Source organism: Capra hircus, chromosome 4 (genome assembly GCF_001704415.2).
Source record: "Capra hircus breed San Clemente chromosome 4, ASM170441v1, whole genome shotgun sequence".
NCBI lineage: Eukaryota > Metazoa > Chordata > Mammalia > Artiodactyla > Bovidae > Capra > Capra hircus.
The window spans coordinates 22,683,817-22,707,525 of NC_030811.1; the positions used below are offsets into that span (position 1 = coordinate 22,683,817).

General features: G+C 39.6%; 1 protein-coding gene across 1 annotated transcript in view; it reads right to left on the bottom strand.

Annotated features, from left to right (window-relative positions):
- EXOC4 (exocyst complex component 4) overlaps window positions 1-23,709 on the bottom strand; it is an 816,876-nt gene that overhangs the window by 252,523 nt on the left and 540,644 nt on the right. The window contains exon 11 of the mRNA XM_018046915.1: window positions 502-721. Within this exon, the coding sequence (XP_017902404.1) occupies window positions 502-721 (220 nt within the window). The remainder of the gene's footprint in view (window positions 1-501; window positions 722-23,709) is intronic.

Genomic DNA, 23,709 nt, shown 5'->3' on the forward strand with positions numbered 1-23,709 from the left:
AGTAACATTTTCATATTAAGATGATCGTCACTTGAATTAACAAATGATCTGACCTTCAAAAGCCAGTTTGCAAGGTGGGTTCAGATTCACTGTGAGCTAGCCAAATCAGCATTCAAATGGAACTGAGGGTTTACTGTTGGTCACTGAGGTTAAGCAGAGTCACTTCCTGTAAATCCTTCTACTTTAGCATGCACTCACCACTGGAAAGAGAATTCTATTCAAGGACAAATTTCAGGCCAATAATGAGGAGTTGCCTGCATGTTAATGAGGCTCACCATCTCCCATACTCAAAACTAACCATTTTTTTCTTAGAGATCTTCAGGACTTTCCATTATCTCTACATTAGTCCTTAATTTCCCTAGTGCCCATTTAATTTATTTCCTCTTATTTTGTCCCTGATGAACATGGAAACAGATGGTAATTCTTCTCCTCTTTTCAATTGGTAACTCTTGCCAAGTCAGTGAAAACTGCTGATAGAATAAGTTCAAAGAATGTGATTACCTGGAGGAGAGGCCGCTGCACCCCCAGCACTTTCATGGTGTCTGCATTAGCCAGGATCTTCAGGGCGTCAGATGTTTTCGTGACTCCTTCGATCTCCTTGTTGATCTCAGCCAAGACCTGATTGAGGAAGATGTTTTTGATGTACATGGTGAGAAACTCTCGAAGAGGACACTGTTTGGCAGGACCAAGTCCCAGGGCGTGCTCTATCTCTTGAATAAATCTGGAAGACAAACAGAACACAACCACTGTCAAACGTATCAGAAAGATAGTTACAGAAATATGACCAAACATGGCTATCTCTGCTTGCTGCCACGGAGAGATCTGGGGAAATTACCAGAATTCTAAACCAGGGCAGGCCTCTTTAATATCCACTTATATATGAGTCTGTTTTGTAAACACAAGTTATTTCACTTATTCAATAGAAACAGGATGAAACAGAAACAAAAATTTCAAACTAGTGGGGAGAAAGGAGAGACAAAAATATTTATTAATTCAAGAAGGAAATAAAAATATAAGAAGCAAAAGAAAATGTGATAAACAAAAACACAAATTATGATGCAAAGTAAAGAGCAAACCCCATCCTGCATATTTCTTAAACTCTATGTATGTGTAGACAGAACTTTCGAAAAGAGAAAATAAAGGATACTGTTGTTCAGTCTCTAAGTCATCTCTGACTCTTTGCAACCCTATGAACTGCAGCATGCCAGACTCCTCTGTTCTCTACTATCTCTTCGAGGTTGCTCAAATTCATGTCCCTTGAGTTGGTGATGCTGTCTAACCATCTCACCCTCTGCCACCCCCTTCTCCTTTTGCCTTCAACCTTTCCCAGCATCAGGGTCTTTTCCAATAAGGACAGTCTTTGAATTTATGATGCTAATGTGGGTTGAGAGGTTATGAAAGGAAACAGGAGGGGGCTGGGAAAACAAAGGAGAAGTTTAACTTTATTTGTAATGATCAATTTCCTTTATAAAAAACACTTAGAGCATTTATAGCAGAAGGCTAACTGTCAAGCCTCACAAATGAGTACACAGAGACTTGTTATGTTATTCTTCGTATTTTTCTATGATGGCAGCTCCTGCTTCCACGGTTCTGATATGCATAAATCTAAGTTACTACAGTGTAGTGAATCACACCAGGTCAACAGGATTTGAAGTCCAGTTACCACAGCATATTAACTGTGAGCAGCGGCATGAAACAGAAACTCCAGTGCTTCAATCCAGAAATTTCTATGTGAATAACTGACATTCATCACAACCAATGATCAGTCATATCACTTCCTTCAAAGTCCGATCAGTGAATGGTCACTTCACATCTGTTCCTCAGTCCATAGACAGCAATGTGGGTAGCTGTTGTCTCCTTGTCTTTCAGTGATTAACCCCTGTGACAGTTTGCAGAAATGGATAACTGAAAAAGGGACTGGCCAAGAAAGCTAAAAGTACAGGAAAAAAAAAAAAAGAGAGAAACCTAAAAGCAACACTGGGAGCAAAATCTGACTTGAACATAAGTGGATTTACAGGAGAAATAATAGACCCTGGGAACATGTGACAGGAACACGCAGCCAGAGGGAGGGTGAACCAACTGACTTTACAAGAGAAAAACAGTTGTGATGAAAGAGAGACAGGCATCCCAGAGGAAGTGATGTTGACCAAAACATGTTACCTTAGAGGAACTCTTGGAGATACTTCATGACATTGAAAAGCAAAGAATAAAATATGGGCAGCTGACCCAAACTGAGAGGGAAGTACGACATTTCACCAAGGCAGAGAAAAAAGATCTTTGCTATGTATTGTAAGTGACCCAACAAGAAGATGGTGGCAAGCACTGTTCAAACTGGTCTTGGTAAGACTTGTTTTTGTGGCCAGGTCATGTGACGTATGGGATCTAGTTCCCAGATCTAAGGGATTGAACCAGGGCTCCCTGCAGCGGAAGTGCAGGAGTCTTAACCGTGGGACCTCCAGGGAACCCCACTCTTGGTAAGATTTTAACAAAGAAACAAAACTCTGATTCTCAATGTTTCTAATGTTACAGGGTACTAATACCTATTAGTTTTATTTTTCATTTCTGTATATATTTGTAACTGACAGGAAGACTTTTTAACGTTTCCACACCAAAAAATTTCAGGCCATGAAACTGTTGTTATTTTCCCCTATTGATTAATAATACTGCTTTGCCTGGTGAGTTTTACAGGTCTACAATGTTCTGTAAAGCAAGAAAGGCCTTACACTTTAGATTTTTCCAGAAAGAAGAGAAGTTAAGTAAAATTAAACAGAATCTAATGAAACAGAGAAAAAAATTAATGATTAACTGGGAAGATCTATTTGCAACTTATGTCACAGACGACAGGCAGTAAAAAAACCAAAGAACATAGTAGAAAAATGATCAAACGACATGAAAAGACATTTTACAGTAAGTGAACATTAAACATAAGAAAAAAGTTTTAACTTCATTCATAATGAGAAAAATGAAAGGTAAACTATACCGAGATACCATTTTTTATACCCACGCAACAGCCAGATTCCAAAAGTTCGAAAACACACCGTTGGTTTAAGTGTGGGCAGAGAGACATTCTCATATACTATTGATGGGAGTGAAAAATGTTACAACCCTGATGAAGGACAAATTGGCACTATCATTCAAAATTACAAATGTATTTCCTTTTGACCCAGAAATCTCACTTCTGGGAAATTCTTCCAACAGCTATTATCTGAATATGGACGAGATGATCTATGCACAGGGTACAGAGATCAGTGCAGCATTGTTTTTTATAGCAAAAGATTAGAAATAACACAAAAAATCCATCAGTTAGACATCAGTTAAATAAACTATGGTGAATCTACATGCTGCAATACTGGGCAGCAACCCAGCTCCCAAACATGGAAGCTTCTGATGAGCTTACATGCAAAGATCTCTAAGACTTATACTGTTTAGTGAGAAAAGCAAGGTGCACACCAATATGCACCTTTGTATAAGGATTATACATTTATCTGTTTTATCGTAAAGACATCCTGGGAGGATTCATATGAAAATTAGTAAATGTGAGTATTTACAGGAAGCAGGGATGGGGGGCGGGGAGTCTGGCAAAGGAGTGAGAATACACTTTTCAATTATAATTTTCATAATCATTTGATTTTTTAAAAACTGTGAATATATTAGCAATTCAAATAAAATTATATTAGACAATATAAAATTATCTACATTTATCAAAGACTCTCATAAATTGCTTTCTAATTAGATCACATTTAAAGTTTGGGATATAAATGTTCCGTAAGTTCAGCTGTTTAACCTAATAAAGAGTTTCCTTTACTTAATAAACAAATACATCATGGTTACTCTTCCATATCACCAGTTAAACACTCCATTAACCTCCAAGTCCTCAGAGGGGGAGTGGGGGTAGGAAAGAGAACACAGAGGATTATTACAGTGGAAAAGTCACCCAGGAAAGTGGACACAGAGAAACCATGACAAACAGCAATGAGGTTTCTTAACTGATGTTGTCAGCAACTAAAGGGAAGTGAAAGCCTGACCCAAGGGACTTTGCTGGTGGTCCAGTGGCTAGGACTCTGGGATCCCAATGCAGGGGACCTGGGTTCAATCCCTGAGTAGGGAACTAGATTCCATATGCCTCAACTAAAGATCCCGCATGTTGCAACTAAGACCTGGTGCAGCCAAAAAAAAAAAAAAAAAAAATATATATATATATATATATATATATATATTTTAAAGCCTAACCCAAAACAAGATACAATAAATCTTCAAGAAGAGATTGAGTAGAAGGTGGGGGGGGGGGCAGAAATGAAGAAATAAAGAGCAGATAGTTAACTATGGTTATAGTTTTAAGATCTCCAGGTCCCACATCATGCTATAGTGATCCCCTCTGATCTCATCTAACTCACAGAGAAACCCTCCACCCAGGAGCATCCTGGTTCCCTTGTTCTGTTTCTGAAAGGCAACCACTGTTACTAATCTGATAACAAATAAATACACCTGTCATCAGAATCCCTATTTATTCTTTCCCATGGGCCTTAGAAGGAGAGTTTTCTGAGCAGAAGTACTTCTTGCATTTTCAAAATCAACCAGTTATTTGGAGGAGATTTTTAGCAGTTAACTTGCTCCTAAACAAAGTAACAGAAGGCACTAAATTACCCCATTTTTCTTTTTTTCTAGTCCCTTATTTGCCTTTGGTGCCCCTCGGATAGGAAACCACTCTGAGCAGCACAGAAGGAGCAGCTTCCATCACCTTCAGCCAAATGATTTTTTTCGAATACAAATCATTTATTCCCTAAAGCATACACATCCGTCTAAGATGACACAGTCAGGTTGATGGTGTCGTCTCTGACTCGAGGGGACCCATTAAACATGTTTCCAAATCTGCTTTTGGAGCTGGGAGGGTCCCACTGTGCAGAAGGCATGAGACATGAGGGGAGAATGAGAGAGAAAAATTGGGGCTGTCTCACCAGCCTCTTCTCCCCTCTGGTCAAGAATGAGAAGCAACCACATTAAATGGGCAAAATGCCCTTTCTTAGGCAGGAAGGACGCAGAGGAAGATCGTCCCTAGGCATCTAAGAGGTGAACCGAACTCATAGTCTGTGCAGAGAGGAAAGGTTTAGGGAAGTGGAATGGCCAAGGGTGGAACACGGAAAGTAGGGATTCCTGAGTCTGAATCTTGAGTATCTTGGGCAGGTTACTTAGCCTCTCTTCATCCTATTTGTGTATTCTGTAAATGGATGTAACACACAGGATTTATTCTGATGATTAACTAAGGAAATAAAATGCAAGTGCTCATCTCAGAGGCTGACATATAGTTAACTGCTACGTAGGTGGTGGCTGCTGCTATTTGTATAATTACTATCAGTGCATAAATCCTGATGAGGTTGGAGATTTAGAGCAAAGTGTGACATATTTTATCATTTTTTTCACTCTATCCTTTACTTTCCCATGCAATTATCCATAATTGGCAATTTAGGCCATTAGATTATTACTTGGACTATTTCAGCAATGCATGTATGTAGGAATGACGAAAACCCCATGTGGCCAGGGGTCAAGTGTAAATTTCTCACTGCTGTATCTTCACGGCCTAGGATTAGTCTACTGCCGGCACACAGTAGGTCTCGGAAATATTTGCTAAATCAAGTATTGAATAAAATAATTAATAGGTCCTTTCATATACCCTTAATTCCAGAGTGTGATCTCTCTGATAAATAGTGCCCTTCTCTAAACGATTAAGATTATAAGAAAAAGAGAAAGAAAGAAAATAATCCTATATCTCAACCACACATGCTTTGGATTGAAAGAGTATTCTCTACTCCATGCCCACATTCTTACTTGTTTTTTGCTTCATGCAATAAGGTTGTTCACACTGCTTCATATTGGCCATTTCACAGAGGTTAGTACTTGTAAGCCTAAGACTCACTTTATCATCTAATGAAAGTGAAAGTCACTCAGTCATGTACGACTCTTTGCGACTCCATGGACTATACAGTCCATGGAATTGTCCAGGCCAAAATACTGGAGTAGTTAGCCTTTTCCTTCTCCAGGGGATCTTCCCAACCCCAGGGATCAAACCCAGGTCTCCCACACTGCAGGCAGATTCTTTACCAGCTGAGTCACAAGGGAAGCCCAAGAATACTGGAGTGGGTAGCTTATCCCTTCTCCAGGGGATCTTCCTGACCCAGGAATCGATCTGGGGTCTCCTGTCTTGCAGGCAGATTCTTTACCAACTGAGCTATCAGGGAAGTCCCCTCATCTAATGAACACATTATTAACCTAAACATCTACTGTGAAAGTGAAAAGTGTTAGTGTTAGTCAGTCAGTCATGTGTGACTCTTGGTGATCAGAGGGATTGTAGCCTCTGTCTGCAGAATTCTCCAGGCAAGAATACTGGAGTGAGCTGCCATTCCCTTCTCTGGGGATCTTCTGGACCCAGGGATTGAACCTGGGTCTCCTGCATTGCAGGCAGATTCTTTACCGTCTGAGCCACCAGGGAAGCCCAAACATCTATTAGGGAACATCAATGCTGCTTCCTGGCTTCACTATAGATAATCCTACAGTGAACATCTTCATTTTGCTTCTGTGGAATTCTTTCCATGAGTTAAAGTACTAGGAGTACTTCCTCATCATCTTTTATGGGTGAGCCTATATTTTATTTCCCCCAGATTCCCACAGAATGCTGCATGGCTCCTTTCACCTAATACCTTGAAAAATCATCTTGAATGGAAGACAGAAGACAGAGGCAAGGGTGTTGAAGAGAAGCATCAAAAACCCCAGTTTTCCCAACAATGCTCCTAATCAGCTCTTTGGAAGTAAGAAAACATTGAATTTGTAACAGTGAAAGGAATCTCATTAGGAAAGAAAACACTTCAAAGTTAAGACGGAACACAGATGGAACCCTGTCAAAAGGGTATTATCTAATCTCGTGAAGTGCTTTCACACTGGGGATTTCCTCTTCTTGTAAACGATGAGAAGGCAAACACAAAGCACGGGTCCATCTGTGTATATGGAAGGAGAGACAATGAGAATCAAAGAGAAGGACCTACATAGTGCAAGATGCAAAGTATCTAATTATGGGATTTTTGAAGAACGTTATTCAGATCAGCCTCCCAATCCTCAAGCTGTAGAGTAGGATAAACCAGAAAACAAAGAGTGTAGGCAATCTATCCTCATTGTCTTTGAATGTCTAAAGCATGGATCTTACTTCCTAAATTCTAATGTTGCCATTTGTAACTATTTTACCAAAGGTTTTATTTTCAAACTACCATCAACCAGGGGATCTCCAAAAATCTGTACATACGTAATACCTGTATTTTCTTTTTAATTGGAATATAATTGCTTTACAATCTTGTGTTAGTTTCTGTGGTACAATGAAGTGACCCAGTTATATGTATACATATATCCCTTCCCCCTTGACCCTCCCTCCCATCCCACCCATCTAGGTCATCACAGAACACTGAGCTGAGCTCCCTGTACTTTAGAGCAAGTTCCCCCTATATTTTAAATTTACTCTTTCTTATAGCAAGCATGTGTACTTTGGAGCACATACATGAGCACACAGTACCCACACTTAACCTACTATTTTCAAAATTTTTATTCTGCTTTGATTCCTATCCAGGAAAATTACACTAATTAAAATTTCACTCAAGTTTCCCAAGCCCCTTGTTTAACCCAGACTCCTCATCACAAATTCCATCTTATTGTAAGGCTCCATTTCATCTCAGTCAACAATTATGGCTGCTACCAGCTGGAAATATCCTAAAATACAACTTGGATCCTCTGTGTTCAAGAAGTTGCAACGAGAGCAATACTCAGTTGAATAAAAATAGTTGCTCAGAGTAAATAAGTACTCCTTATATTCACAGTCTAGTAATTTACAAGATTCTACAGCTGACAGTAGTGATGGGACAAACTGACACCAGGTACCATCTGACACGGTACAGAGAAGAACACAGCAGCACCTCTTACCAGAAATGCATATTTTTGCCAAAAAGCACATAACGTGAATCCAGTCATGGGGAAATAACATCTTTCCAGAGAACTAAAAACAAATAAAAAGTATACACTTCAGAAAATTCAAATTGAGACTTCTGGCTTTTGGAATACAAGGAGTTCATTCATGGCTCTCTCACAGACAATATGCCACTGTTTACTGCTAAGTCTGTTTTTAACACATATATCTGTATATAATGTACATCATAAAACATAAAACATTTTTATTCTTTTCACTTTTATTATTCCTGAATTTGTCATATTATCACACACATCTGTTGGTAGTTTGGGCTGCATTATGTACACACAATATTTCTCTGAAAAGCCTGGGATTTTCCTCCTGATCTTATGTATTAGAATCAGTAGTTACGTGTGATTTATTCCTCTGACCTCTTGCATTTTGCAGGATCCTGCAACATACCATTTCTGCTAAAGTAATTTCTAATTCAGTCTTGTAAATCTGCAGAGAGGTAACATGCTTACCTCCATCAAGAAGCTCTGAATCTCTTCTGTAGCATAATGGCTTTAAAGACATTTCAAAAAATCTGAACCATCTCTTTCCCTTCCTAGAGTTCAAGCTTTCTACGTGAAAAGTTATGAGATATTTACAGGCCTGCAGAAGATCTGCTTAGGTCATCAAGCATCAGTTCAGTTCAGTCGCTCAGTCGTGTCTGACTCTTTGCAACCCCATGAATCGCAGCACGCCAGGCCTCCCTGTCCATCACCATCTCCCGGAGTTCACTCAGACTCATGTCCATCGAGTCTGTGATGCCATCCAGCCATCTCATCCTCAGTCATCTCCTTCTCCTCCTGCCTCTAATACCTCCCAGCATCAGAGTCTTTTCCAATGAGTCAACTCTTTGCATGAGGTGGCCAAAGTACTGGAGCTTCAGCTTTAGCATCATTCCTTCCAAAGAAATCCCAGGGTTGATCTCCTTCAGAATGGACTGGTTGGATCTCCTTGCAGTCCAAGGGACTCTCAAGACTCTTCTCCAACACCACAGTTCAAAAGCATCAATTCTTCGGCTCTCAGCCTTCTTCACAGTCCAACTCTCACATCCATACATGACTACTGGAAAAACCATTGCCTTGACTAGATGGACCTTAGTTGGCAAAATAATGTCTCTGCTTTTGAATATGCTATCTAGGTTGGTCATAACTTTTCTTCCAAGGAGTAAGCGTCTTTTAATTTCATGGCTGCAGTCACCATCTGCAGTGATTTTGGAGCCCCCCAAAATAAAGTCTGACACTGTTTCTACTGTTTCCCCAACTATTTCCCATGAAGTGATGGGACCAGATGCCATGATCTTAGTTTTCTGAATGTTGAGCTTTAAGCCAACTTTTTCGCTCTCCTCTTTCACTTTCATCAAGAGGCTTTTTAGCTCTTCAGTTTCTGCCATAAGGGTGGAGTCATCTGCATATCTGAGGTTATTGATATTTCTCCCGGCAATCTTGATTTCAGCTTGTGTTTCGTCCAGTCCAGCGTTTTTCATGATGTACTCTGCATACAAGTTAAACAAGCAGGGTGACAATATATAGCCTTGACGTACTCCTTTTCCTCTTTGGAACCAGTCTGTTGTTCCATGTCCAGTTCTAACTGTTGTTTCCTGACCTGCATACAGATTTCTCAAGAGGCAGGTTAGGTGGTCTGGTATTCCCATCTCTTTCAGAATTTTCCACAGATTATTGTGATCCACACAGTCAAAGGCTTTGGCATAGTCAATCAAGCAGAAATAGATGTTTTTCTGGAACTCTCTTGATTTTTCCATGATCCATTGGATGTTGGCAATTTGATCTCTGGTTCCTCTGCCTTTTCTAAAACCAGTTTGAACATCAGGGAGTTCACGGTTCACGTATTGCTGAAGCCTGGCTTGGAGAATTTTGAGCATTACTTTACTAGCATGTGAGATGAGTGCAATTGTGCAATAGTTTGAGCATTCTTTTGCATTTCCTTTCTTTGGAATTGGAATGAAAACTGACCTTCTCCAGTCCTGTGGCCACTGCTGAGTTTTCCAAATTTGCTGGCATACTGAGTGCAGCACTTTGACAGCATCATCTTTCAGGATTTGAAACAGCTCAACTGGAATTCCATTACCTCCACTAGCTTTGTTTGTAGTGATGCTTTCTAAGGCCCACTTGACTTCACTTTCTAGATTAGTGATCACATCATCATGATTATCTGGGTCGTGAAGATCTTTTTTGTACAGTTCTTCCGTGTATTCTTGCCACCTCTTCTTAATATCTCCTGCTTCTGTTAGGTCCATACCATTTCTGTCCTTTATCGAGCCCATCTTTGCATGAAATGTTCCCTTGGTATCTCTAATTTTCTTGAAGACATCTCTAGTCTTTCCCATTCTGTTCTTTTCCTCTATTTCTCTGCATTGATTGCTGAAGAAGGCTTTCTTATCTCTTCTTGCTATTCTTTGGAACTCTGCATTCAGATGCTTATATCTTTCCTTTTCTCCTTTGCTTTTCACTTCTCTTCTTTTCACAGCTATTTGTAAGGCCTCCTCAGACAGCCATTTTGCTTTTTTGCATTTCTTTTCCATGGGGACGGTCTTGATCCCTGTCTCCTGTACAATGTCACGAACCTCATTCCATAGTTCATCAGGCACTCTATCTATCAGATCTAGGCCCTTAAATCTATTTCTCACTTCCACTGTATAAGCATAAGGGATTTGCTTTAGGTCATACCTGAATGGTCTAGCGGTTTTCCCTACTTTCTTCAATTTCAGTCTGAATTTGGTAATAAGGAGTTCTTGATCTGAGCCACAGTCAGCTCCCAGCCTTGTTTTTGTTGACTATATAGAGCTTCTCCATCTTTGGCTGCATAAAATATAATCAATCTGATTTTGGTGTTGACCATCTGGTGATGTCCATGTGTAGAGTCTTCTCTTGTGTTGTTGGAAGAGGGTGTTTGCTATGACCAGTGAATTTTCTTGGCAAAACTCTATTAGTCTTTGCCCTGCTTCATTCTGCATTCCAAGGCCAAATTTGCCTGTTACTCCAGGTGTTTCTTGACTTCCTACTTTTGCATTCTAGTCCCCTATAATGAAAACGACATCTTTTTTGGGTGTTAGTTCTAAAAGGTCTTGTAGGTCTTCATAAAACCATTCAACTTCAGCATCTTCAGCGTTACTGGTTGGGGCATAGACTTGGATTACTGTGATATTGAATGGTTTGCCTTGGAGATGAACAGAGATCATTCTGTCATTTTTGAGATTGCATCCAAGTACTGCATTTCGGACTCTCTTGTTGACCATGATGGCTACTCCGTTTCTTCTGAGGGATTCCTGTCTGCAGTAGTAGATATAATGGTCATCTGAGTTAAATTCACCCATTCCAGTCCATTCTAGTTCGCCAATTCCTAGAATGTGGACGTTCACCCTTGCCATCTCTTGTTTGACCACTTCCAATCTGCCTTGATTCATGGACCTGACGTTCCAGGTTCCTATGCAATATTGCTCTTTACAGCATCGGATCTTGCTTCTATCGCCAGTCACATCCACAGCTGGGTATTGTTTTTGCTTTGGTTCCATCCCTTCATTCTTTCTGGAGTTATTTCTCCACTGATCTCCAGTAGCATATTGGGCACCTAATGACCTGGGGAGTTCCTCTTTCAGTATCATTTTGCCTTTTCATACTGTTCATGGGGTTCTCAAGACATCAAGCATATTCAAAGGTAAATCCCCATGTCACCATCCTCACCATAACATTTAATGTATGTACATTAAATAATGTCATAGGACACAGGTATTTATAAATATCTACATTAAAACTTAATTAGCAATAAGCAGTGATGCACTGTTTGTGACAGAGACATGAATAAACAATATTGTGCTTTAAAAGCCAGAATTCTAAATTTGAATTTTCTTGAAACTGATTTTGTGTTTTCATTTTATGGAAAGAATGCAAACAATAGCAGTAACAGCCACCCTATAGCCAGACTGACACATTAGTTACGAGGACACCAAAAAACTCACATTTCCCCTCAAATCCAAGACAATCTTCGTATCCAGAAGGAACACTGACTGCTCAATGCAGAACTCTTCTGGAGAAACATGGGCCCATGTGAAAGGATGCCAATCACTAATAACAGGGAACTACGTGCTTATGATACTTCCTGCACATCACTCTAGGGGGAACAGTGGGCTTTTATGAATATACAGAACACACTCAAAATCCCTGCCATGCTTGACTGGTACCAAGTGACTCAGTGGGTACAGAATCCACCTGTAAGGCAGCAGATGCAGGTTTGATGCCCGGGTCAGGAAGGTTCCCTGGAGAAGGGAATGGCAACCCACTCCAGTACTCTTGCCTCAGGAATCCCACGGACAGAGAAGCATGGCGGGCTACAGTCCATGGGGTCATTAAGAGTCAGACACGACTGGAGCAACTCAGCACACATGACATTTGAGGCATGGAGCAAACTGAAAATAACTTGGGCAAAGAAGGAAAGAAGCCTCAGAGGAATTGACTGGGGATATATTCAACTGACTTGGATTATCTGACTCAAAAAAGATCATTTAGAAATGATTTACAAGGGACTCGTTCAGAAACAGCAGCAACAGGCATATTTAAGACCATAAATCAGAGGAACATGAAAACCAAAGAAAAAATCCATAAAGGTTAATGCACTTTGGAGCACATTTGCCTCTTAATTCATAGGAGTAAGTCACCAGCACATCAGGAGGAGGCTCCCCCAACAGCCTGTAATTGTTCACGCTGAGTGTAACTACTTTCTGTGACTATAGAAAGATTTTCTGGCTAAAAGCGCAAAACAAGCTCATCATTGCAGAGCCCAATCATGTCCTCAGTCCAAACCCCTAGGAGACAATTTACTGAACTAATGAAATAAAAACGGATTTGGGTGCTCTCTTTGTAACGAGTGAAATTCACGCCTAGGACTAGAGGAGAAAAGAGGCAGAAATCATTAAGTAAAAGTAGAAAAGAAAATTATCTACCAAATTTGAGCTCTGCAGACTTGTAAACAAATTTAACTTAAAAAAAAATCTTACACTTGTGATAGCAAGTGATTTGTGACTATACTTAAGTGTTCCCTCCAGAATGAGAAGCACTTTAGGTAAAATGAAATAAGCCTCTTTATAATGACAGCTGTTTAAATTTTTTAAGCATGTAATTTAGAAACTGAAATAACTCCAATGCTAACTCTTAATATCAAGTGGTCCTTTTTTTTAACCAAAAAAAAAAAAAAAAAAAAAGAAACATGTAAATAAGGACTACTGATATAAAACTCAGATGAAATGATAATCCTGCTTCTTCCAACAGGCCTGGAATTGTTTTTATCCTTTTCATTTATCTTATTTATAGTAAAATCACCTCTCCTTTGTATCTTTTTAATAGAAGATAAGGATGTCCGAAAAATTTTCAAGAAAAAGAATCTCAAGTTATAAAATGTCTATCATATCACCTGGAAACTCATGTGTGATATATTAAATATAGTTTAAGCATTCCAGGGCAATCTGGCAAATCTACCATTGCGATGTGAGTAGGAGCAGTGCTAATAACTGCTTACATCTACTGAGTTCTTCTGTCCATGGGATTCTCCAGGCCAGAATACCAGAGTGGGTTGCCATGCCCTCCTTCAGGGGATCTTCCCGACCCAGGGATCGAACCTGCATCTCTTTTGTCTCCTGCATTGGCAGGCGGGTTCTTTATCACTGGCTCCACCTGGGAAGCTCTTACCATGTTCTAAACTAAAGAGCTTTATATGGATTATTTTCCGCAGTTTTCACAATAACTCCCTGAAATCTGCTCTATTAATATCTGTATTTTACAAATGATGAAACTGAGCAAATGAAAAAATAACAGTAACATTAACAGCTGAGAGCTATATTGTGCTAATGACATGCCAGCAGTGCTTTAAGCAACTGCCACGCTTCACTTCATTTATGCCTTTCTGAGGTTAGATCTCTTGAGGAGGGCTGGTGAGGGGAACACAATCAACAGGCTTCATTTTGAGAACCCTAGCATGTGTGTTGATGTAATTGAACCTTATGTGGATTGAAGACCGTAATATTGCTAAATACAAATATTAGAAAATAATAAATTATTTCTCTTGAAATATAGTAAATCTGATTTCTAGTCCTTACTTCTTTCCCCAAGCTCCTAAGCTGCATTTTACATCACCTGTTAGATACCTTCTCTGGATATCTTCTTGATAACTCAAACCATGTCCAAAATGGAATCTCAGAGCCACCCTCTAGGGATTTCAATCCTCTCCTCTGCGTTCTCTATTTTTGCACCATCCCCTTTCAGTCATCCAGTCTCAAACTTATTTATCTTTCACTTCCTTCTATTTTCAGCATTGTTACTCATGCAAGACACTTCCAGACTTGGAGACATTTTCTTTATATTGTCTCTTGATTCACTTGTTTATTCCTTCATTTATTTAAGCAGTATCTATGGAGTATCTACCTGAGGCCATGGACTGTTCTAGGGGCTAAAGCATTCACAGTGAAATCGCCCTGCCCAGGGACTGCCATGACCACAGCACACGATATGAATGGGTACCACCTCAACAGTTTCACGCCATACCCTGGGAAAACTTCTCTGCATCTCCATTTATAACACCTGGCAGCATCCTTTAGCCTTTCATTAAATTAGATGACACAGATGAATAGGTGGAACTTAATAAAGGTAATTTATTTCCCAGGCTTCCCCACAACAATCGCCTAACTGGTTTTTCCATCTTTCATCTCTTCTTCCTTCAATGCATTAATATCTAACATACAGCTGCTATATTAATTTCACTAAAGCACAGAATATAACTGCTTGCATTTTCATGAACCAGCCCTGCTTTCTTTCCTACTTCCAGGTCTTGCCCATGGTGGTCTATTTGCCTAAACACTTTGCCCATACCTCTTATTTAAAAAGTCATTTGCCCAACAGCCTCTAGCTTAGAAATACTTTCTCCAGGAGACCTATCCCTTGAGTGCAGTTGAAAGCCTTTCACTTTGTGCCCCCCGCCCATAGCACCCTAGGTCCAAAGAATATTCCTGTTGAGATGCCTGTATTCCCTCCTACTTTGTAAACATCTTGAGGAGAGGGGAAGTGTCTTGTTTCTTGAAGATAGTAGCGCCTAATAGGAAATTAAGAAACAAGTAACATATTTCAATTTGTACTCAACAAATTTTGTTTTCTATGTATTCTCTACTTCCCTGGTGGCTCAGAGAGTAAAGCATCTGCCCACAATGTGGGAGACCCAGGTTCAATCCCTGGGTTGGGAAGATCTCCTGGAGAAGGAAATGGCAACCCACTCCAGTATTCTTGCCTGGAAAATCCCATAGACAGAGAAGCCTGGTAGGCTACAGTCCATGGGGTCGCAAAGAGTCGGATACATTTTTAAAAAAATGTATTCTCTATATTAAAAAAACAACTGTTTGTTTTTTCATGATGTCCATGTGGTCTTTTTCTAGCTCATCCAGGCATATTCTATATTGTGACAAGTAAGCTAGGGTGGATATTTGAAAAACCGTCATTTTCACTATAACCTCTCTTCAAGGACTCATTCAAAGCTCATTCACTCATGGTTTTCCCTGATCTCTTTAAGCCAGTTTATTAATTTGAATTATTTTACTTCATCAGATAGCATTAGTCATTCTTCTCCCTAGGTGCTTTTTTCTCCTATCAGAATTGAGCTCCTTCAGAGCGGCAACTGTGCTTTGTACATTTCCAATCACACTCAAAGCACTTAACACTATGTCAAGTACAGTGGACACTGTCAATAAATGTTTTAAGAAATGATAATATTATGTTTCTATCACAAGTTGGTTAGGCTTGTCGAAAAGGCCAGTGCTTTTTTGAAGGGTTACAATGCATAGGCTACTGAAAGGCTATGTTTTAAGGTATAAATATGGTTGGCTAAACAAGGTGAAAAAAAGAACGGAGATAGTGAAAGAAAAAGAAAAGTCTGTGAAGTTAAATGATGCATGCATTATGTGAAATCTATCCATATGAGGCCTTTTTAGGCAAACCATTAACAAGTCAACTCTTGATCACATTCCTGGTAATGTGAAATTTACTGACTCTGGCCTAAACTGAATACTACTTTGGCATCAATGACAGAAGTCAGGGCTTGGTGTATATCATGTGTCAAAACATGAACTGTGAGCCTGCTGGGATAAAATTACAATATACATTTGCCGGAAGAGATGGGCTGGCCACTTGGTTCTCTCCTTCACTGTTCTTCAATAAGGATGGATTTGATTGTATTTAATAAATGAATGCTTTGGAAAACTCAGTTTGAATTATCTCTAATGAGCCTATTTGGCAGCTAACCTTGTTTCTGAACTTGGCTTATTATTATTTCATATCCTGCTCTTAGGTTTATCATCACTTAACTGCCAACCTGAATGCAAAGTGCTCCAACAAAAAGTACCTGGAAAACAGTGAGCGATCCCTTAGCCGACGACTCTGATATATGAGAGTCACAGACATTGCTTGCCTAAACTTTTCTGCTTTTATCTCCTTCACTCACGTATTTGATTGTTTCCATTAGGCCATGCTCGTCTTCACATAAACACTGCTGGTTCCAAGCTCTGCTCCCATCTCCATACTTTTCCAGACCAATATCTATAATTATCTTACAAATATGCAAAAAGTTATTTTCTATAATGGTTCAGAGTTCTCCTCAAATCTATCTCCTACAGAGTTCTTTACTACTTAGAAGAGATTATGTGCTTTCGAGAGCCTTGCTTTTGGCCATTGAGAGTCATATCACACTCTTAGGGTTTTAACATGATAAAAAGGGCTGGATAATAACTTAATATTGAATGTGAACTAAGCTAAATATTTTTAAGCCATCTCAGCTGGCATTCTACTATTATTGTCCTCCTTTCCTTCCAGAGGCCTCACTCATTTTCTTCTTTATAGTTTCATAAAAAATAGGTCCACTTATTAGAGGAATTAGACACTTTATCATTCCTACCATTTCCTTTATTCAGGTTTTCATATCCTCTGTAAGGGTAAATCAGAATTTTAAATTCTGCTAAAAAATCTTGAGATACAGAATAGATTATTACATTTGTATGTAAAAATAATACAGAAAAAAAGAAAGCCTCTTGTCTGCAGACTAACTTGGAGGTTAATATTTATCAATTGAAGAAACATTAAAATGATGGAATATACATGTTTCTGAAGAAAAAACTGGACTCTAGAGAAGAATTTTGATTACAATACCATCAGTTCCTGCAGAACTGATACTCTTTGAGATTATACTGATGACAAATACCTAAAACACAGAGCAAAGACCTGTCCAACAGTCAGTGTTGACAGTCAGGTTACTCTGTTCAGTGAGTTACACTCTTGGTCTGGTTATTGCTACTGAATATGCAAGAAACAGAAAAAGCCTATAGAAGTAGTTTGAACATTATTTTTAAAAAAAGCCAATGTAAGCCCTGATTTCATTTGAGAAATGTTTCCTGTTTTCAAAGCATGGAAAAATGTAATGAAAATATGATTAACCATTGCATAAACATGAAATACATCTTACTAGAAAAATTCATTTCAAAAACCTACTTTGTTTCATATTTAACTTCTGAAAAAATATCTAACTCATCAGACTGGCGGTAAATTTCCTCTGAGAAATTATGCATACATATTATGCATGTAATATATATAACCTAATACTATATATCAGAGAAGGCAATGGCACCCTACTCCAGTACTCTTGCCTGGAAAATCCCATGGACGGAGGAGCCTAGAAGGCTGCAGTCCATGGGGGTCGCTAAGGGTCGGACATGACTGAGCGACTTCACTTTCACTTTTCACTTTCATGCACTGGAGAAGGTAATGGCAACCCACTCCAGTGTTCTTGCCTGGAGAATCCCAGGGATGGGAGAGCCTGTTGGGCTGCTGTCTATGGGGTCGCACAGAGTCGGACACAACTGAAGTGACACAGCAGCAGCAGCAACCTAATACTATCATTTTGAAAGTTATATATATTATATATAGTATTAATAACCTAATATCATTGGTATTAGGGAATACTAGGTTCCAGGACTCCTTACAGATACCAAAATCCACGGATGCTCAAATCCTTTAAATACAACGGCGTAGTGCAGTCAGTCTTCTGTGCCAACCATCATACAGAGGGCCAACTGTACACAACTGACGACTTCTATGAGGTTAACAATACAAAATCATAGCCACAGTCACAACACTTAGCTCTACATTTATCATGTATGTATTCAGACTGCTACTTATGTGCATTCACAATTACTAACACCTTAAAGTATTTTTTAATATCAGTCCCCACGTGCATATTTTGTTTCAGTGGCTCTGTAATAAGCTCCTCTTAGACAGGAGAGATTCATTGTGTTTTCTCTCTTAAAAAAGTATGCAACTCTATTTTTGACAAATTCTTAGCAATCATCATTCAAGTGAAATCAATAGTGTGAAACATGGCAGTGAACCTCCCTGATATCTAATTTGTTCATTCATTAAAGGTAACATTTACTGACCATGGATAGGCCATGACCCATGGGATGCCAGGGATGCCATGGAGCAAGGGATGCCAGGTCATAAGGCCAGTGCCTACAGGATGATCTCTCACATCCACAGTGCTTGTTAGCACTTGCAAAGGACTTTCACATACTTGAACCTCACTCTGCTTTGGAGGGTGTTTTGATAGTGATAATTATTTCCGCTTTACAAATGAAGGAACTGCAGTTCAGACAAGTTATGTAATTTACTGAAGGTCACCCTGCTCTTCAGTTTTAAGACGGTGCCTTGTACTTTGAGCTGGCTCTTCATTTATTCACCATTCTTTCCTCTATATCCTGTCCTAAAAATGGCAAAGCCCATATGCATGGAAATTCAGAAGAAAGCAAAATAAATGGTCACAGATTCAATGATTTTAGAAAATTTCCCAATGCGCTCATTTCCAAAGATGGAAAGGCATATTTTTCACAACTAAGTTTGGGATATTTTGATAGTTTTAAAAACATTGGCAAAGGCAAATACATACATCTTGGTTGGAAAAGTGAGTGGGCAAAATGCATGTATAAAAAGGAGAGACATGACAGGAACCTGTACTATTGGTTTGCTTCTATAGGAAAGGATTCCAGATAGTGTTGCGACATAACACCAATGTCATATGCAGGCCAGTGGAGCTGCAAGAGACCGAGGATTTTTTAAGACTCGATCACAAAGTTAGGCCAAACACAAAATCTGCATCTTTTGCCTCTCGGTTCAGCGTTCCATTTTTCAATGACAAAAATGAAAGAATAACTCGACTATGTGGGTTTCTCTTTAACCTGTTTGGCCATTTCTCCTAACAGCACAATTACCCTGCTAATGAGATTAAATTTGGTTTAACGAGGGGATTATTTCACAGCGGAGCCCCCGCTGACTCCAGTTCCCCAAAGACCTATCGTTTTGAGGTTGCACCCATCTAACATTCATTTGCCTTAATGAAAGCCAGACGGAAGAATCGGGCAGGCACAGTTGTGGAAAGAAAAAACACACACACACACATATGCACAAGGGCTTTTGTTTATATTGAAAAGGAACCTCATTTAGTCAATGTGAATCTTCCTAATGCCCAGTAAAATATTTATTAATGAGTATCAGCACAGCAAGCCAGAAAGTCTTATTTGTATTAATTTAAACCATAAATAATTGAAGGTAGATTTCATTCCTTAAGACATAGTTTCAGGAAAAAAAAAAAAAAAGCTCAAGAGCATACTGAATAAAGAGAGAGCATTAAAGAAGTAAAATGTATTAAAATTGAGAGTGGTAGATGCTTTGCTTCCACTTGGTCTACATGGATTGTTTCCCAATATTTAGATCATACTCCTGTTATATGTATCTCAGCAGAGGGGACACAATAAGACACATAATTTTTTTTTAATTTCTGTCAGTCAGGATTATAGGGAATATATCTGTACTATCTGTCAAGAAGGATCAAAAATTTCTTCACTCATTCAGCAAACATTTACTGTGCTTACAACATGCTCCAATAGATGACAAAAATGAAAAGTGGACAAAACATACAAAACATAGAACCTGCTCTTGGGAATTTCCTATTGGTCCAGTGGTTAGGACTCGACATGCTTACTGTTGAGGATCCAGGTTGCATTACAAAAAAAGAATCTGCTCTTAAAAGAGCTTGGGTTGAAGCGATGCTGAATCCAAACCATTATTTATACCTAAGAGGGGTCACGAAACAAAATGAAAGGATTGCAATCAGCACTGATAGAGACAGAGTAGGGGGAAGGAGGGTGGGCTGAATAGGATAGAAAATATCAGAGTGTACCCTTAGCCAGTCAGGAAGCTTCAATAAGCCTCTTATCCTTGGCCATGAATGGGCAGACAGACTGAAAATCACAATCACAGAAAACTAACCTATCTAATCACATGGGCCACAGCCTTGTCTAACTCAATGAAACTATGAGCCATGCCATGTAGGGCTACCCAAGACAGATGAGTCATGGCGGAGAGTTCTGACAAAATGTGGTCCACTGGAGAAGGGACCCCTTTTTGCCTTGAGAACCCCATGGAAAAGGCAAAAAGATAGGACACTGGAAGATGAACTCTCCTGGTCAGTACGTGCCCAATATGCTACTGGAGATCAGTGGAGAATTAACTCCAGAAAGAATGAAGAGACGGAGCCAAAGCAAAAACAAGAAGCAAAGTCTGGTGCTGTAAGAGCAATATTGCATAGGAACCTGGAATGTCAGGTCCATAAATCAAGGCAAACTGGAAGTGGTCAAACAGGAGATGGCAAGAGTGAACATCGACATTCTAGGAATTAGCAAACTAAAATGGACTGGAATGGGTGAATTTAACTCAGATGACCATTATATCTACTACTGTGGGCAGGAATCCCTCAGAAGAAATGGAGTAGCCATCATACTCAACAAAAGAGTCTGAAATGCAGTACTTGGATGCAATCTCAAAAATGACAGAATGGTCTCTGTTCATTTCCAAGGCAAAGCATTCAATATTACAGCAATCCAAGCCTACGCCCCAACCAGCAGAGCTGAAGAAGCTAAAGTTGAAAAGTTCTATGAAGACCTACAAGACCTTCTAGAACTAACACCCAAAAAAGATGTCGTTTTCATTATAGGGGACTGGAATGCAAAAGTAGGAAGTTGAGAAACACCTGGAGTAACAGGCAAATTTGGCCTTGGCGTACAAAATGAAGCAGGGCAAAGGTTAATAGAGTTTCTCCAAGAGAACACACTGGTCATAGCAAACACCCTCTTCCAACAACACAAGAGAAGACTCTACACATGGACATCACCAGATGGTCAATACTGAAATTAGACTGATTATATTCTTTGCAGCCAAAGATGGAGAAGCTCTATACAGTCAGTAAAAAAAAAACACCGGGAGCTGACTGTGGTTCAGGTCAAGAACTCCTTATTGCCAAATTCAGACTTAAATTGAAGAAAGTAAGGAAAACGACTAGACCGTTCAGGTATGACCTAAATCAAATCCCTTACGATTATACAGTGAAAGTGAGAAATTGACTTAAGGGACTAGATCTGATAGACGGAGTGTTTGATGAACTATGGATGGAGGTTCATGACATTGTACAGGAGACAGGGATCAAGACCATCCCCAAGAAAAAGAAATGTATAAAAAGCAAAACTGCTGAATGAGGAGGACTTACAAATAGCTACGAAAGGAAGAGAAGGGAAAAGCAAAGGAGAAAAGGAAAGATATATTCATTTTAATGCAGATTTCCAAAAAATAGCAAGGAGAGATAAGAAAGCCTTCCTCAGTGATCAATGTGAAGAAATACAGGAAAACAATAGAATGGGCAAGACTAGAGATCTCTTCAAGAAAATCAGAGATACCAAGGGAACATTTCATGCAAAGATGGGCTCAATAAAGGACAGAAATGGTATGGACCTAACAGAAGCAGAAGATATTAAGAAGAGGTGGGAAGAATACACAGAAGAACTATACAAAAAAGATCTTCATGACCTAGATAATCATGATGGTGTGATCCCTAACCTAGACCCAGACATCCTGGAATGTGATGTCAAGTGGGCCTTAGAAAGCATCACTACGAACAAAGCTAGTGGAGGTGATGGAATTCCAGTTGAGTTTTTTCAAATCCTAAAAGATGATGCTGTGAAAGTGCTACATTCAATATGCCAGCAAATTTGGAAAACTCAGCAGTGGCCACAGGACTAGAAAAGGTCAGTTTTCATTCCAGTTCCAAAGAATGGCAATGCCAAAGAATGCTCAAACTACTGCAAAATTGCACTCATCTCACATGCTAGTAAAGTAATGCTCAAAATTCTCCAAGCCAGGCTTCAACAGTATGTGAACCATGAAATTCCAGATGTTCAAGTTGGATTTAGACAAGGCAGAGGAACCTGAGATCAAATTGCCAATGTCTGCTGGATCACCGAAAAAGCAATAGAGTTCCAGAAAAACATCTATTTCTGCTTTCTTGACTATGCCAAAGCCTTTGACTGTGTGGATCACAATAAACTGTGGAAAATTCTGAGAGAGATGGGAATATCTGACCACCAGACCTGGCTCTTGAGAAACCTGTATGCAGGTCAGGAAGCAAGTTAGAACTGGACATGGAACAACAGACTGGTTCCAAAGAGGAAAAGGAGTACATCAAGGCTGTATATTGTCACTCTGCTTATTTAACTTATATGCAGAGTACATCATAAGAAACGCTGGGCTGGAAGAAGCACAAGCTGGAATCAAGATTGCTGGGAGAAATATCAATAACCTCAGATATGCCTGTGACACCACCCTTATGTCAGAAAGCAAAGAGGAACTAAAGAGCCTCTTGATGAAAGTGAAAGAGGAGAGTGAAAAAGTTGGCTTAAAACTCAACATTCAGAAAACTAAGATCATGGCATCTGGTCCCATCACTTCATGGCAAACAGAGGAGGAAACAGTGGAAACGGTGACAGACTTTATTTTTTGTGGCTCCAAAATCACTGCAGCTGGTGACTACAGCCATGAAATTCAAAGACAATTGCTCCTTGGAAGAAAAGTTATGACCAACCTAGATAGCATATGAAAAGCAGAGATATTACCTTGCCGACAAAGGTTCATCTAGTCAAAGCTATGGTTTTTCCAGTCGTCATGTATGGATGTGAGAGTTGGACTATAAAGAAAGCTGAGTGCCGAAGAACTGATGCTTTTGAATTGTGATGTTGGAGAAGACTCTTGAGAGTACCCTGGACTGCAGGGAGATCCAACCAGTCCATCCTAAAGGAAATCAGTCCTGAATATTCATTGGAAGGACTGATGTTGAGGTTCAAACTCCAGTACACTGGCCACCTGATATGAACAACTGACTCACTGGAAAAGACCCTGCTGGGAAAGATTGATGGCAGGAGGAGAAGGGGATCAGATGGTTGGATGGCATCACCAACTCAATGGATATGAGTCTGAGTAAACTCTGGGAGTTGGTGATGGACGGAGGCCTGGTGTGCTGCAGTCCATGGGGTTGCAAAGAGTCAGACATGACTGAGCGACTGAACTGAACTGATTACATATATTAACGGTAAATATTGATTTGTGTAATCTTTACTTTATAGATATATATATATGGTGCTGGTGGTTTAGTTGCTAAGTTGTGTCTGACTCTTGAGACCCCCATGGAAGGCTTCTCTGTCCATGGCATTTCCCAGGCAAGAATACTGGAGTGGGTTGCCATTTCCTTCTCCAGGGGGTCTTGCTGACCCTGTGATGAAACCCACATCTACTGCATTGCTGGCG